We start from the raw sequence: 15073 nt of genomic DNA, 5'->3' as shown, positions 1-15073 counted from the left end.
TTTCTATACAGGCATTGCATCCGATATGTCAGTTGCAGTTAGTGCCCTCATCCCTTTGATAATCATTTAGAGCTAAATGATTACTGTCAATGTTGCAGGTGTTGTTGAATCATAATATTGTTAGAGCAGCACATAGTGTCAGGGTTTCTGTCAGTTACCTGAGTGCATCTCTCTGGGGACCACAGTGCTGCCCTGCTGTGCATTCAATGTTAAATGAATGAGGATGAACTCTGCTACAGACTTCACCAGACCTACTGTACCTGCCTGCCAGGATTAGTTGTTGTTTCTAGGTTAAGCACTGACATTAGTATTGTAACTGTCCACACAGCAGCCTAAAAAAGAATCCTTGAAATGTTCCATGCACACGATGTCATGTGACCCAAACAGGTGTTTTCATGATGGTAATTTTGCTTAATGTATGTTTCACTGCAAAGTTGTTTTTTCCATTCCCTGGATCTGGCTCCAGTCTTTTCTCTCTCTCTTATGTATGAAAACGGGACCAGATTAACTCTCCTGTGGGCCCGGCACTATTAGATTTTGTGGGGCCCCCGCCATTCCCAAGAGGCTTTCCTGTGCCCTGCCCTCCCTCTTCCACTCCCCTGGGTGCCCGCTCCACAGGAGCCCGTGTCCACCCCCTGCTCAGGTCACAGGAGATCCCCCAAGCGTTCCCCGGTGCTGTCACTGTCCTGCAGGGCTCTTCCATCCACGCCCGCCCCATGCCGCCCGGGGCAGTGCCCTGTCCCAGCTCCAGGCAGGCCCTGGCCATTGCGGCCTGTGTGCAGCCGGCAGGGACTCGCAGTAGCAGTGCGGCAGCCCAGGCAGCCACTGGGCGGTGGGTGCAGCGGCGTCTCGGGGCGCGGGAGTGATGGGCAGATGCCCTTGAGCCACCCGGTGGCTGGGGCTGGGGGGGGGAGTGGGTGGTGTGATGGGCTTTGCCCTGGAGCCTTGCCTTTGGCTGCCTGACCCACTGGGCAGGGTCCCCGCAGCTCCCACCTTGTGACCAGCAGGGGGCGGAGGGGCCAGGAGGAGCTTGCTCCCACGGCAGTAGGAGCTCTTAGGCGCCAGCAGGCTGGGGTCGATGTGGCTGCCGTAAACCCTGGCAGCCCCGGCTGCCTGCATCAGCGGGGGTGGGGGCAGCTCCTCTGAGGGCCCAGCCCATGCCCCCACCAGGCCAGTGCCTCCTCCCACCTCCCCGGCCCACAGCCCCCCATACGCCACTAGCAGGGTCCCCCTAAAGCCCCTGCGTTAACCCGGCCCTGCATGAATAGCAGTGAAATGGCAATTCAGAAACTAGACAAGTTGTTCGTTCATTGCCAGGCTAACAGTGAATAGCATGTTTAAGTGCATGCCCTGAAAGCTGTACTTTCCGAAGAGGTTGTAGTGATGTAGACAATGAGTAATGGCAGTTCTGTCTGACATACTAACAAACACATCTGTAGCTTTTTTTTCTCTGTGTTGATGCAAACTCAAAATTAGACTGAAAATAACTTTTTAAACATTGCCCATCATTTTGGATGCTTCTACTTTGGTGTCTAAAGCTGCGCATGCAAAAGACTTACTTATTTACAGCGATGTCTGACTGACTTATGAATATTGCTTGAGTGTCATACTTAATTCATGTTGTCTTTAGAATCCTGGTACATTAACTTTTAATACACCACAGTTATTGAAAACTACTAGTATTTCATACATATATTTATTCCAAAAAAAAACTTGCAGTCAGAAATGTAATCATGTGACTGAATTGACTGTATTTCAAAGGGAATCCTTTATACTTGTGTAATTTTTTCCATTGTGAATGGAGTAGCGTAATTGTCTTCTCACTGCAGGCTCATATAATTGCATGGTATTTTCAACCAGATACTTTAATTTCTTGTTTACTAATATATGGAGTTGTAGGTGTAACAGCAAATTTAAAGAAATATATATGACATTTCTTTCTCATTTTGATTTATGCTTATATTTAAGAATTTCCCCAAGCCTTACATATGTTGACTAGTAGAATCCTACTGGAGAGAAGCTCACTGCAGCTACAATAAACTTTACCATCAGCCTATTGTGCCTGTGTATAATCTCGTCCAGTTTATGGTTAATTGTAGCGGCAACCCTTCACTTCTCTTTAAAACTTCAACTCTGAAAATGTTCAGATCTTATGTTAAACTGATTTAGCTGCTGTGAGAAGTACAGTTGATTTAAGCTGCTATCTGGTTCCTTAACAAATGGAGGTCTCTGTAGGTTGTAAGTAGATGCATGAACTGTGGCCGGTCCTGCAGAGGGTACATACACATTGAGAGCCCACTTCAGTAATCCCCTTTCATCCTTACTCCAAGGCTGTCCATCTGTGGAACAGGGGAGCGCTTGCTGCATTGAGTAGATGTTGCAGTCCCAATATTGATAGGTGAATTTCACCCACGCTGTAGTAATTATGTTTGCATGCTTGCTTCTGTCATTTTGCAATGATAAATAGCTTATTTATTGTTAAACCCAACTCTGATGAAAAACACTTTTAGGTAGCTAATGTATCTCTATTTAAAGCACTGAAGTTCAAAAGGCAATTAGAAATCTAGACTATGGGTAGAATTTTTAAAAGTGATGCTAAGCAATAAGAAGTCTAAATTCCACTGATTTTTTTCAATGACAATTCTGCACCTATGTCTCTTTTGAAAATGAGACTAAGCTCCTAAATCACTTTGATGCTTTGGAAAATTTTACCCTATGCAAAATTCCCTGAAATGGGGGCTAGGGGTGGGACAAGATGCTCAGGAGCAACTTTTTGGTTTATGGCTCAGCCTATGGATGGGGAGAGGGCTAGAATCTGGAGACGTTAATATTCCTTGATGTACCGGAATTTCTACAGCTCAGTGTCCCCACTCGCGTCACATAGCATTATGTACGTTTTTGTGTCTTGCCTCTAGTTAGTTTGGCCCTCATCCTGCAACCCTTATTAATGTTGAAGTCAGTACATTTACTTGCATGAGTAAGTACTTTAAGGGGTGTAAAACTGGGTCTTTTTTCTTTTAAAGTGAGTGAATTGCATCTTCTGCTTTCAGTTCTCTGAAAACACATTCTCTTACCAAGTGGTAGACATATCCATGCACATGACAGTTGCAAAATTTAGCTCTCTCCCAGTCGTCAGACTTTATATTAAATTATTGCAAAAACACTGACAACAACATTAAGTTTAATATGATGAACTTTCTGTTCATAACTTGAAATAATATGACTACAGTTGGTCAAATTACTTATTGCAGATCCAGCTCTTATCTGTTTTTCAGATTGTTCAGAATCCATCCAGATCTTCTCTGAATGTATTCATTACTTGGAAGCACACAGTGGTCTGGGAATATCTAGGAATCAAACATTATTTGTGTTGTTCCGTGACCACACTAAATTACAGTATATTCAGAAATATATCAATGCCGTGAACAATTCTTCATTGGAATATCCCACCTAAATTGCCATACTGTCTACAAAATCAATGCTTCGATTGATGGTATATACAAAATCAATTCTGGTTAAAAACAATGCATGCAAATAAAGCTAGCTTCTTATTATTGATTTTTGGGTCTGTGTTAGACGGGCACACAGGTCTGTCCAGCCTCAGTTTCAATTATGAAGAATTTATTGTCTTGGGGTCCTTTAGACTCAAGCCCTTTCCTAGTACTCCCTATCCATCCTAGTCCTCCTTGACACTCCTCAGTCCACGACCCTCCTTAATTCTGCATGTGCACTTACTGACAATGCCTCTTACCTTTCCGGCTGTATCCTTGGTTCTTCCAGCTTCAATCATCACTACTTGGATACATTTTAAAAGCATTAAGATAGTATTAATAGTAAAAAGCCACTCAAAAATTAGAGGGGGAAAAATTTGAAGTACAAAGTAACCACAACTAAAATTATGAATGCTTTACCTTAGTTTTTCAAACACAAAAATATGCAGCAAACTAGGCCAAATATTTGGGTCCTCTGTCTTTAGAGATTAAAGGTACAGTCCTGTGAGGTGCTGAGTACCCTTAAATACCATTAAAGTAAAGGCATTCCGATACTGTGGTGTTGAGAGCTCTGGAGTTAAGCACCTAACCTGCGTATTCTCTTTTGAGAATTCCATTAGGTGCCGCTCTGCATCTTTAGCTGCCTAAATACTTCTGAAAACCTGATCTTCAGCCTGAAGCCCTCTGTTGGGATATGGTAGGTGGAAGATATGGGATATGTAGAAAAATGTGGGTACATAAAGTTAGGCACCTAAATAACTGGTTGGATTTTGAGGCGTGATGAGCGCTTACAGTTCTCATTTGCTTTAATTGGACCTACAGTAAGTGCTGAATTACACAAAAAATGAAGAATCCATTTTACACACGATTGCTATGTATCAATACTGAGCTTGTGATGAAAAATTAGGCTTGGGAACAGCATAGAATGGTACATATTTAATGGGAAAAGAGGATTTAAAATATGGATACTCCTCCTTTTCCTGTTAGTTCTGGTTCCTCATTTGTTTTTTCACAATTTTTCTTTCAGTATTACAGTCCTTTCCCTTTTTTTTTTTTTTTTTGGTCAGAAGTTTGTTTGCTCTTTCCTCTCTGTGTCTTAATTTACTTTTACTAATTGGCCTCAGTTCCCTTCATGTATTTTTCCTTCAGTCCAATTTATTTTCCACCAGACTCATGAATATTGTACCTTCACCCTCGCTCAGATCCAAAGCCTACTTTGCTGATACTGTTTTTGAAGTTGAGCAGAATCTAGACTGCCAATAGGCAGGGAGATCAGAGCCTTGTCAATTTCAAACCATCTTGTAGGCAACATGGGTTTCTTGATCAGCTAACCCACAGACTGTGGCATGGAGACAGCTGACTGAGGGTGCTGTAACCTATTTTCATTGTTTCATGAGGTGCTGGCAGCACTTCCTAATTGCCCAGCCCAATTTCACTTGTATTTTCTGGGATTTCTCATGTGTAGGTCCACAGACAGTCCCCATACCCAAGCTGACTACACCCATCTTCCAGTTTGTTTCTGATAGTGGCAGAAATTCTTAACCAAATGGGGTGATTTTAGTTTAAATGAGCAGTGAATTTTACTAACCAGCAGAGAACTATGGTACTGCACAGGAATCCCTTGTGAGATACAGAGAGTAGGAAAGTCTCACCCAAAATCCCTGTAAAATGTTCCATTAAGGTGGTACTTTTACAGACCATGTCCCTGGAGCATCCCAAACATCTGGAAATTTTATGAGAGTTTAAAGCTGCCTGAGAATTCGGATTGTACAGTACTTCCTCACTTTGACTTTTATCCTTTTGATTTCTAAAATGTACCAGTTACACATGCGTACATCCTTTACAAACAAAAAGATAGCACAAACCAAACAACCATCAATCCACTCACCCCAAATTAATTTACTAGTCTGAGAAAAGAGGTGGGCCTGGACCTAGTCTGAACTGTCAACAAAATTGGACTCTGCTGGGCTAAAAAGGGGAAATCACTTTCAGATTCAAGGGGCATCCATTAAGAATACCCTGCCATAGCATTCTAGGCAATTAAATCTGGGCACAAGAGTTAGCAAGAAAGCATCCCTAGTTTATGACAGTGCATGGGGAAAAAGCAATTTCTCAAATCAGGTCCATAATCATAAGAGGATTTATAGATAAAAACATACTGTAGGCTCTTATAGTACACTAACATAGTAAATGTGGCACCAGAAATATTTCACAATACAATATGCATCTATTTGCTGTTATGACTAGTTTAAAATCTTTTATGATAATGTGAATAGAATTAAGGCAGTTAATCCATTTCACTGTTCCTGAGATTAAAAAGTTTGAGTTTTTTGAGTTTGTTTGTGGTTCATTTTAATATATGAAATGTATTATAAGATATTAACATTAAATCTATTAATATATTAAAATTAATATGTTATGTATAGCAGTTTTTAGCATCTGTATCGCCTAAGAAAATCATGATTCATAGATTCCAAGACCAGAAGGGACTATTGTGACCATCTAAACTGACCTGCTGTATAAACTGACCTGGTTTCTCATCCTATGGCAAAAGTATTTGAGATCACTTGGCAATATTTGATTATTTTTACACACACACACACACACACACACACACACACACACACACACAAAAATGCCATTAGGCAACAATTTAAAACAAACGAAAGAGAAACTAATTCGTTCCTAATCTTAACATTTGCACAGCGCTAATAGTAATATTATTTTAGAGCACTATTAGATTAAAAACTGAAACAATGTCTAGTTTTCCAGCCTCCTCTGGTTTGTTGATTCTGAGTTAAATACTCAGAGATTGATCTAGTGTCTACAGAGATGAATGGAAAACTGTTGATGTCAGTGGGGAGTGACCAGACCCTAAGCTATATTAAATAGTTTTTTCACTGAGAAAAAGTAAACTGTAGCTCTATTGGGGGTGAGGCGTAAGGGAGAAGAAATCGGTCATGACTCTTCTCAATGTTCATTAACTCCTCTTAATGCTAATGAATGTTACATGCTGGCAACAAGAGGAGACCAGATCATGTACATTTCGTCTAGGGTTTTTGAGAAGGGCTTATTTCCCAAATTGAAATCAATAGCACGATGCCATTGTAATTTGTAATTAATCTAGTTTTAGATTATAGACCATTTGATCAGAGCGTGTGCGAGCGAAACTATTCACCTCTGATTTACAGCAGTGTTTATCAGGAGTAACGCCACTGAAATCAAGCCAAGTGTACAAGACTGGGATAAAGTTGGAGTTAGGGGAGAATCCACTCAAGAGTTTTTAATTGTTGGGGGGGAGAGGGGGAGGGAGGAAATCTACATTTCTGTAAGAATACGGAAATTCTTTAAGACCTCATTAATTTCATCAGAGTGTGTAATTCAACTCTTTTCCCTACCATTCTAGTGCTGATGAGAGATTTGATGCAACATTTCATACCAATGTTTTAGTCAATTCTTCAGGGCACTGTCAGTACCTGCCCCCAGGTAAGAAGTAGATTGTTTCCATGCAATAGCTCTTTTTACTCATACAAGAAGCAGTCTCCTAGTTTTGATATAAACTCTTTTATATTACATACAACTCCAGATATTACCTGTTTGCTAGATTTAAAACTACACATATAATTATGCATGCAGCATTTAAGAAAACACTTTCATGGACACCACCATATAAATTATCTATTGCAGTGATGGAAATCCTCTGTCAGACTGGTGTAGCCCCATTTCCTATGATCAATTTGTGCTTTCAGAAGTGTGGAATTATGAATAAAAATGACAATCCTTTAACATACAAAGAATGTTTCCTAAAACTGAGGGAATAATTAATAATGTATTTAATGAATTTGGCCTCTCTGTTCATGAATTCTTTCTTACAGTAAGCAGTTTACTAATTTCTTGGATGGATTTGCTGTTTGAAATGATGCACAAACACTTTATATGAACAGCTTTTAGTCTGTAGCTCATTCCCGAGAATTGTTGCATTTCATATTTGAAATTTTGAAATATAGTGATTAGTGTTTGATTGGAGGCCTGGTGCTGTTTCTGTTCCTTAGAATATAATTCTTAGAATCAGGTTTCTTCCATCTATCATTGGGTCTTTGAGAGTGACAGTTCCTGTAGTATCCAAGTGCTTCTGAAGTAAATGAAATCTACTGAAGTTCCTAGTATTGTCCGTGGAGTGCCCTACCCTTCTGCTCCTAAGAAACTCCAGTTGGTGTTTATGGACTTCATCCTGCAAGGTGCCAAGTGATGGGTCCCTGATTTATCCTGTGCTTAACTTTGCCCACTGTTTTATACAGGACCCAAGAAGTTAACAAATAGAGTTAGCCTTCTTGAACCAATGTTATGTAAACCTTAAAAGACAGTAAATCATCTTGCAGGTCCTTTCATTATATTTAGTAACAGAAATCCCAACCCAGCCACATCATGAAGAGAATAGTAATGCTAGGAAAAGATATTCGAGAAATGACCTATGCAATTCAATGAAAGGAGGATATACAGTCAATATATAGATTCTGCAAGTATGTTTGAATGCTCTTCCTTTTCACTTCTTGAGGTGTATCTTATGTGTACTAGATGTGCTTTTAGAGTATGTCTACACAGAAAAGAAAAATCTGTGGCTGGCCTATGGCAGCTGACTCAGGCTCTCAAGGCTTGTGCTGCAGAGATGTTTCATTGCTGTGCACATTTCCAGGCTCAGGTTGCAACCCTACGAGTCTGAGTTGGCTAGCATGGGCCAGCTGCAGGTTTTTCTTTGCTGTGTAGACAAACCCTCAGAGTAAATAGTGGAGAGCTGCAATGTGTAACAGGGATCAGTTACAAAAACAGATGTAATAGTATGTGAAACAAGCATTTCAATTGACTTTTTTTTTTGTTCTTGTTCAACTCTACTTTAGGCATATTCAAGAGCTCATGTTACATAGATGTGCGCTGGTTTCCATTTGATGTTCAAAAGTGTAATCTGAAGTTTGGATCCTGGACCTATGGTGGATGGTCATTGGACTTACAAATGCAAGAGGCAGATATATCTGGATACATTTCAAATGGAGAGTGGGATCTAGTAGGTAAGTTCCTTAGACCTGATTTTCATTTACACGGTGTACTGTGGCAGTGTAAAAGGGCCTTAAAGTGGATGGAAAAGTAGATCAGTGTAAAAGGTCCTAAGTGTAAATGATGATCAGGCCCCATGTCTTTTTATTCAGATAGTAAAACTGTACACAGCTTAGGTAGCAAGTACTAGTACAAATTCATGCTAATCCATCAGTCCATTTACCTAACAGATCCTTGGCAGACATATGAACCAGCATTCCTTTGAAGATATCCTAGAATCATAGAAGATTAGGGTTGGAAGGGACTTCAGAAGGTTATCTAGTCCAACCCCCGGCTCAAAGCAGGACCAACCCCAACTAAATCATTCCAGGCAGGGCTTTGTCAAGCTGCATTTTAAAAACCTCTAAGGATGGAGATTCCACCACCTCCCTAGGTAACCCATTGCAGGGCTTCACCATCCTCCTAGTGAAAAAGCTTTTCCTAATATCCAACCTAGACTGCCCCCACTGCAACTTGAGACCATTGCTCCTAGTTCTGTCATCTATTACTACTACTATTACTAATCCATCCTCCCCAGAACCCCCTTTCAGGTAGTTAAAGGCTGCTATCAAATCCCCTCTCACTCTCCTTTTCTGCAGACTAAACAAGCCTAGTTCCTTCAGCCTCTCCTCATACGTCATGTGCTCCAGCCCCTAATCATTTTTGTTGCCCTCCGCTGGACTCTCTCCAATTTGTCCACATCCTTTTTGTAGTGGGGGGCCTAAAACTGGACACAGTACTCCAAATGTGGCCTCACCAGTGCCAAATAGAGGGGAATAATCACGTCCCTCGATCTGCTGGCAATGCTCCTACTAATGCAGGCCAATATGCTGTTAGTCTTCTTGGCATTAAGGGCACACTGCTGACTCATATCCAACTTCTTGTCCACTGTAACCCCGAGGTCTTTTTCTACAGAACTGCTGCCTAGCCAGTCAGTCCCCTGTCAGAAAAAAGAAGTTACTTGTTAGGGTTACCAAGCAGTGGATTGGTATGCATTATTAAGGTCTGAGTCAGTGGCATTTGAAATGTTGTGGAAAAACAGATAAAAGGTGAAAATCAAAGTATGAAGAAAGTGGAGGCACTGAGAAAAACTCTGATCCTTGCAGATTGATTGAACATCTCCTTTGTCTTCAGATTCTTTACCTAATGTTTGTCATGTATCAGAGAGAGGAACTGGAATTAAAAGGGGAACATTTTACCTACTGTGCGACTTCAGAGACAATACTTGGAGGCTTTTGACTAAATGTAGCTTTCACATTAACATAGGTTCTATGCATATTAGTTTCTGTCCTTTTTCTATACAGGAGTTCCTGGGAAGAGGAGTGAGAGTTTTTATGAATGTTGTAAAGAACCCTACCCAGATGTGACATTCACAGTGACTATGAGACGTAGGACTCTGTATTATGGACTCAATCTTCTCATTCCTTGCGTGCTGATATCGGCGCTTGCCCTATTAGTTTTTCTGCTTCCAGCTGACTCAGGAGAGAAGATCTCACTAGGTAAACACGTTACCAAATATTTCAAAAGCTGACTAGATAAAAGGTTTCTCATTTCAGTGTAACTAGATATCTTCAGCATGCTCAGGGGAAAAGTTTGTGTCTCTTGCTGCATTTCTATCTAGTTCAGTCCTCTCCTTGGACTTTTGTCTTGTTGTGGTAGGAAGGCTTGTATGTCCCAATGACCCTGAGAACTATGTCATCCAGAGTCTTGTACTCCGGGTAGGGCCACCTTGGCAAGCAGGTCTGAGGGGAGGTTCCAGACAAAATACGGTGCAAACTTCTCAAGACAGATCAGACTACGCCTGTTACCATAAGTAACAGTATATGGTACTACCTTCAACTGATCACCTGAGTGGATAGCTATACTTGGCTCTCTCTGGAAAGTCTTCTCTGGTGGACCAGGCAGTCAAGCAGATATATTTATCTCCCCGGCTGTGAAGCTGGATGGTAAGGGCTGTATGGACAGCCTAGGGCATAAGTTCATGTGCAGCAGCACCTGATGGCCTTCCACTGCACCCAAAACAGTCTCCAGAAGTCTTGACACTGTCGTGCCACTGGATTCAGAAAAGCCTGGACCAGAGAGTGAAGGAGACTCTGCACAGCTTTCCCTCACTTAAATCCAATTCATGTGCTAGTCATGAGATCAACTACTCACCCCTCCCTCCCCTGCCAAGTCCTGTGACAATGGGCGAGCAGCAAAGCAGCAGGTATGGATACATTGGGAGCTGTAGCCTCAGGCCTGCACGCAGGCGGCTCAGGGTATAGGGTCACTTTTCACTGGACTGAAGCAGCAGTGGAATTTGCCAGCCCTCTGGTGACTGAGCAGTCCTATTTAGGATCTCACTGCTCACCTCCATAGTATGAGGAAGGGGCTAGAAAAGGCGCCCCAAACATTTTCTGCTTCATCTTAGTCCTGGACAGCATGCCACAGCCGCTGGGGATCCACTACAGCAATCGAAAATCACACAAAAAGACAAATGAAAAAAAGACAAAGATGACACCTCCCGCCATCGGTGCTTGGAATGTGCACACATTAAAGGACTGCATAACAGCAGAAAGAACAGCTCTAGTTGGTAGAGAACTGGCCAGATGTAACATCCAGATAGCAGCCCTGAGTGAAACTCACTTGTCCAAAGGAGAACAACTTACTAAAAAAGGAGCCGGCTATTCTGTCTTGTGGAGTGGCCATAGTAAAGCAGAGTGACGTGAAGCTGATTTGGGGTTTGCCATCAAAATACAGCTAGTCAGAAAACTTACGAATTTCCCAAAGGGTGTGAATGATAGACTCACGCTAATGAGACTCCCACTGTTTGAGAAAAGATGTGCAATTATCATTTGTGCTTATGCACCCCCTGATGATCAACCCCGATGCAAACAAAGATAAATTTTACGAAGACGTGGGGTCCCTTTTTGCAAAGGTGCCGAAGACAGACAAGCTCATCACCCTTCGTGAGTTCAATGGTAGAGTTGGCGCAGTTTACCAGGCATGGCCAGGTGTGATTGGAAAAAAAGGCCATGCTTACAGATGCCTTTTGTGACTGTGACCCCGAGATTGGCATCAGATACTGGACTGATGACAAACTTTTCTATCTGAGGAGACTACAGGCAAAGATGAAGGTTCAGGAAGTGACTGTGATTTTCTGTTTGCTGATGACTGTTCTCTGAATGCCAAATCTGAATCTGACATGCAATGGTGTATGGACTTACATCCCTTCAGCTTGTGACAATTTTGGTCTCACAATCAACATCAAGACGACAGACGTACGTGATGTACCAGCCTGCACCAGGGAAGCTTTATGTAGAGCCTAATATCACAGTGAATGGCCTAACCCTCCAGGCAGTGGACAAGTTCACCTACCTCGGTGACTGTCACGTCCAGTTCACATCGATGATGAAAACAATGCCAGAATTGCTAAAGCAAGTGTGGCCTTTGGCAGACTACATGCAAATGAGTGGGGACGCAGAGACGTTAGTCAACAACCAAAACTGAAGGTCTACAAAGCCATTGCGTTACCATCTTTGATGTATGCATGTGAAGCCTGGACGGTGTACAGATGCCATGTTATGAAGCTGAATCACTTTCACATGGGCTGTCTGAGGAAAATGATGAGGATAATATGGCAAGACAAGGTGCCAGATACTGAGGTTCTGCTACAAGTAGGTATTCCAAGCATCCATACACTGTTAATTAAATCCCAGGTGAGAGGGGCAAGCTATATCACCAGAGTGTCTGACGACCAACTGCCAAAGAAGATCTTTTAGGGTGGCTAAAGGAGGGAAAGTGCTCTCAGGGAGGCCAGAAGAAATATTTCAAAGACTTCCTGAAGTTATCCTTGAGGTTTTTCAAGATTGACCCACAGTTTTGGGAAGATCTCACTCAGGATCGTTCTACGTGGCGAAGTGTCATCCATCCTGGAGTCAGTCTATGAGCAGAGGAGAACTACTGAAGCGGAGCAGAAGCGCCAGCAGCATAAATCTCATAACAGCTGCATGTGTGCTGTTAAAGCTATTAAATTATCAGATTTAAGGTTAATTTGTAGCTTTCTCTATGCTTCCCGAACCAAAGACAAGATCTACAAAGCACACATTTCACTTTATTAATGAACATGGAAATTTTAAACAAAGACTCAGATCAGAATAACCAGGATAAGTTACATTTTTAGGATATCAAAGCAGAAAATGTATTTTACAGATTTCTGAGAGTTATGAGAACATGATATAAATTCTACATACACCTGCAAACCTGCAGCTCACTAATTCACTCCCTCCACCACATGATTTGCACACACACGACACCAGACTTTCCCCTCTTTTCAGCATGCTTTGTATAGCAGAGAACCACTTTGGGTATCTCTAAAATGTAACTGGGAGGCATGATTCCTTGCTTGGGCAGACAGACTTATTCTGGCTCTGCTAGCTTGGGCTAGCCATGTGAGCCCAGACCATGTTCTTAACACCAGAACTTTAATAAAGCGAAGCAAAAACCAAAGAGACCCATTAACAATATACTGGGGAACACCTCTTTTTTTTTTTTTTTTTTAATTGTAACTTTTCTTTCACCACTAATTTAGTGGGCTGCATGACTGGAATGAATTATAGTGCAGTCCCAGGGTTTTCAGAAAAGCCCCTTCCACTCAAGACAAGGTTCAGTTGCACGCTGCTTTAATAGTATTTGGCAAGTTTACATTATTGTTTTTGTACAAACAGAAGTAAATTTGATATGAATAAAAAACCGAGTTTAATGTGAATGAAACAAAAATCAAATTCTGTAGTATTCAAAATAAATTATATACGTGAATAATTAACTATGGTGTATTTATAAAACTAAAATAGTTGAAAACAGGATTTTAAGTTGATTCACGTAGACTGCACCGAAATATTTATTATTGCAAGTCCAGAATATCTATCTGGGTTTTGTCACTGGAAATGTTTAAACGCAGTGTCCAGATGTTTATTTAAGGTGCTCCCACATAGTTCTAATGTCAATTACCAGATGTTATCAAAGAGCATCACTATGTATTTTCTTTGACTAATATTCTCATTTCTTCTGCATCTTTGATGTTTTCTTTCGTTAAAATTCCTGACCTGTAGCTACAAAAATCTGCTGTGCTGGCAAAAAAGTGGTCTGCAGACATGACATATGATGATGCCCTCTGTCTGTGCAAAGATCATATCAAGTAACCCATAGCGGCATCTATTGTTCAATGTGTCACAGACAGTTCAAAGCCCAAATTGGCCTGGACAGCCACTTGTGTTCGCTGAAACCAAACCAGCCAGTGATGTCATGGTCTTCTTCCAACTCGAAGGACAAAAAACAAAAAGCTAATAAAGTATCTAGGTGTTTTAAAGGCATCATTTATGCTGGTGTCTAAGCAAAGATGTGAATGAATAGATCATGCTGCTAGTTAGGGTGGAGGTAGAAGTTACATAAGCAACAGAAATGTGCCAGTAGCATTACAATGTTTGACTATATAATCTTACATTACAAATAGGGTTACTATTTGACACCTACTTGCTTGGAGGAAAAAAAAGAGTAATTTCATTGAATAAAGGTTCTGTCGTAGAGAACGTGTCTTTTGGCATTTTAACATGGCATTATTTTCAGTCTATAGTCCTTTCACTAGTGAGTGATATATTAAGAGGCAGGAGTCGCCCTTTACATTCCTGTGGAAAAAGTTGGGTGCCTTGCATTTAAATAAGCCGATATTCTTTTTGTAGATTTATGGCTAAATGTTGGATTGTGTGGAGGAGATAAACTGTAAGCTTTTAGACACGATTGTTTAGCTGCTAAATATTTTATGAAATTTTACACCACATATGACATAACAAATGTATTCATTTCTATTTAAGGAAAAAGGTTGTTCAAAAGAGTAGAATATAGAGTGGCATCTCTGCACAAGTGTTGTGTTAATGCTAGTGTATGTTTCTCTTGGATTTCAGAACAGCCTCCCTAGCCCCTGACATCTAATTTTAGGATGCACAGCTGTCCTTCAATGCCTTTCCAGCTGACAGTGGTTCTCTCTGTGCAAATCTAGTCCCAAGATCCCATCAGGACAACAGCTGAGTCCATATGCAGAGGAGCAACAAAAATTAAAATCCAGAAATCAGTATCAGAACTGCTTAGAGCAAGCAGCGCTCAGCGATCAACAGCTAATTTCAGAGAGAACATCAGTCTCTCTCCAAGGGCAATTTCTATTTTCTGGGATTAGCGACAGTATTTTTTAATCTTCATGTCTTCCAAACTTAGCCATCATCACATGATGTACTATAGCAAGTTATTGAATGTTCAAAAGAAGAGACTACATCCTGACATTTTCAAAAGGTCTGACAGAACATAAAACAGAGAGTATTTTAATTTGTCACATTTTATCAATCCCTTGGGACCTAATCATGAAGCTTTATATTAGCAGCAGCAAAAGCACAGATTTAGAAAAAAATAAACTAGTTTAGCAGGATTTCTGCTCTCTAAAATTGGAATTTTTAAAGTAGTATTAA

The 15073-nt window shown here is 41.0% G+C and overlaps 1 protein-coding gene across 2 annotated transcripts in view; it reads left to right on the top strand.

Annotated features, from left to right (window-relative positions):
- Positions 1–15073, top strand: part of LOC137163466 (neuronal acetylcholine receptor subunit alpha-7) — a 64974-nt gene that overhangs the window by 44135 nt on the left and 5766 nt on the right. For both annotated transcript variants that reach the window (XM_067563716.1, XM_067563717.1), the window contains exons 4-6: positions 6898–6977; positions 8387–8554; positions 9884–10078. In XM_067563716.1, coding sequence (XP_067419817.1) covers positions 6898–6977; positions 8387–8554; positions 9884–10078 — 443 coding nt within the window. The remainder of the gene's footprint in view (positions 1–6897; positions 6978–8386; positions 8555–9883; positions 10079–15073) is intronic.

The sequence above is a fragment of the Emydura macquarii genome, unplaced genomic scaffold (assembly GCF_026122565.2).
Source record: "Emydura macquarii macquarii isolate MOO-44397 ecotype Brisbane River unplaced genomic scaffold, CSIRO-AGI_Emac_v2 contig_2566, whole genome shotgun sequence".
Classification (NCBI taxonomy): Eukaryota; Metazoa; Chordata; order Testudines; family Chelidae; genus Emydura; species Emydura macquarii.
The sequence above is the reverse complement of the archived record's forward strand: the minus strand, read 5'-3'. Positions and strand labels throughout refer to the sequence as shown.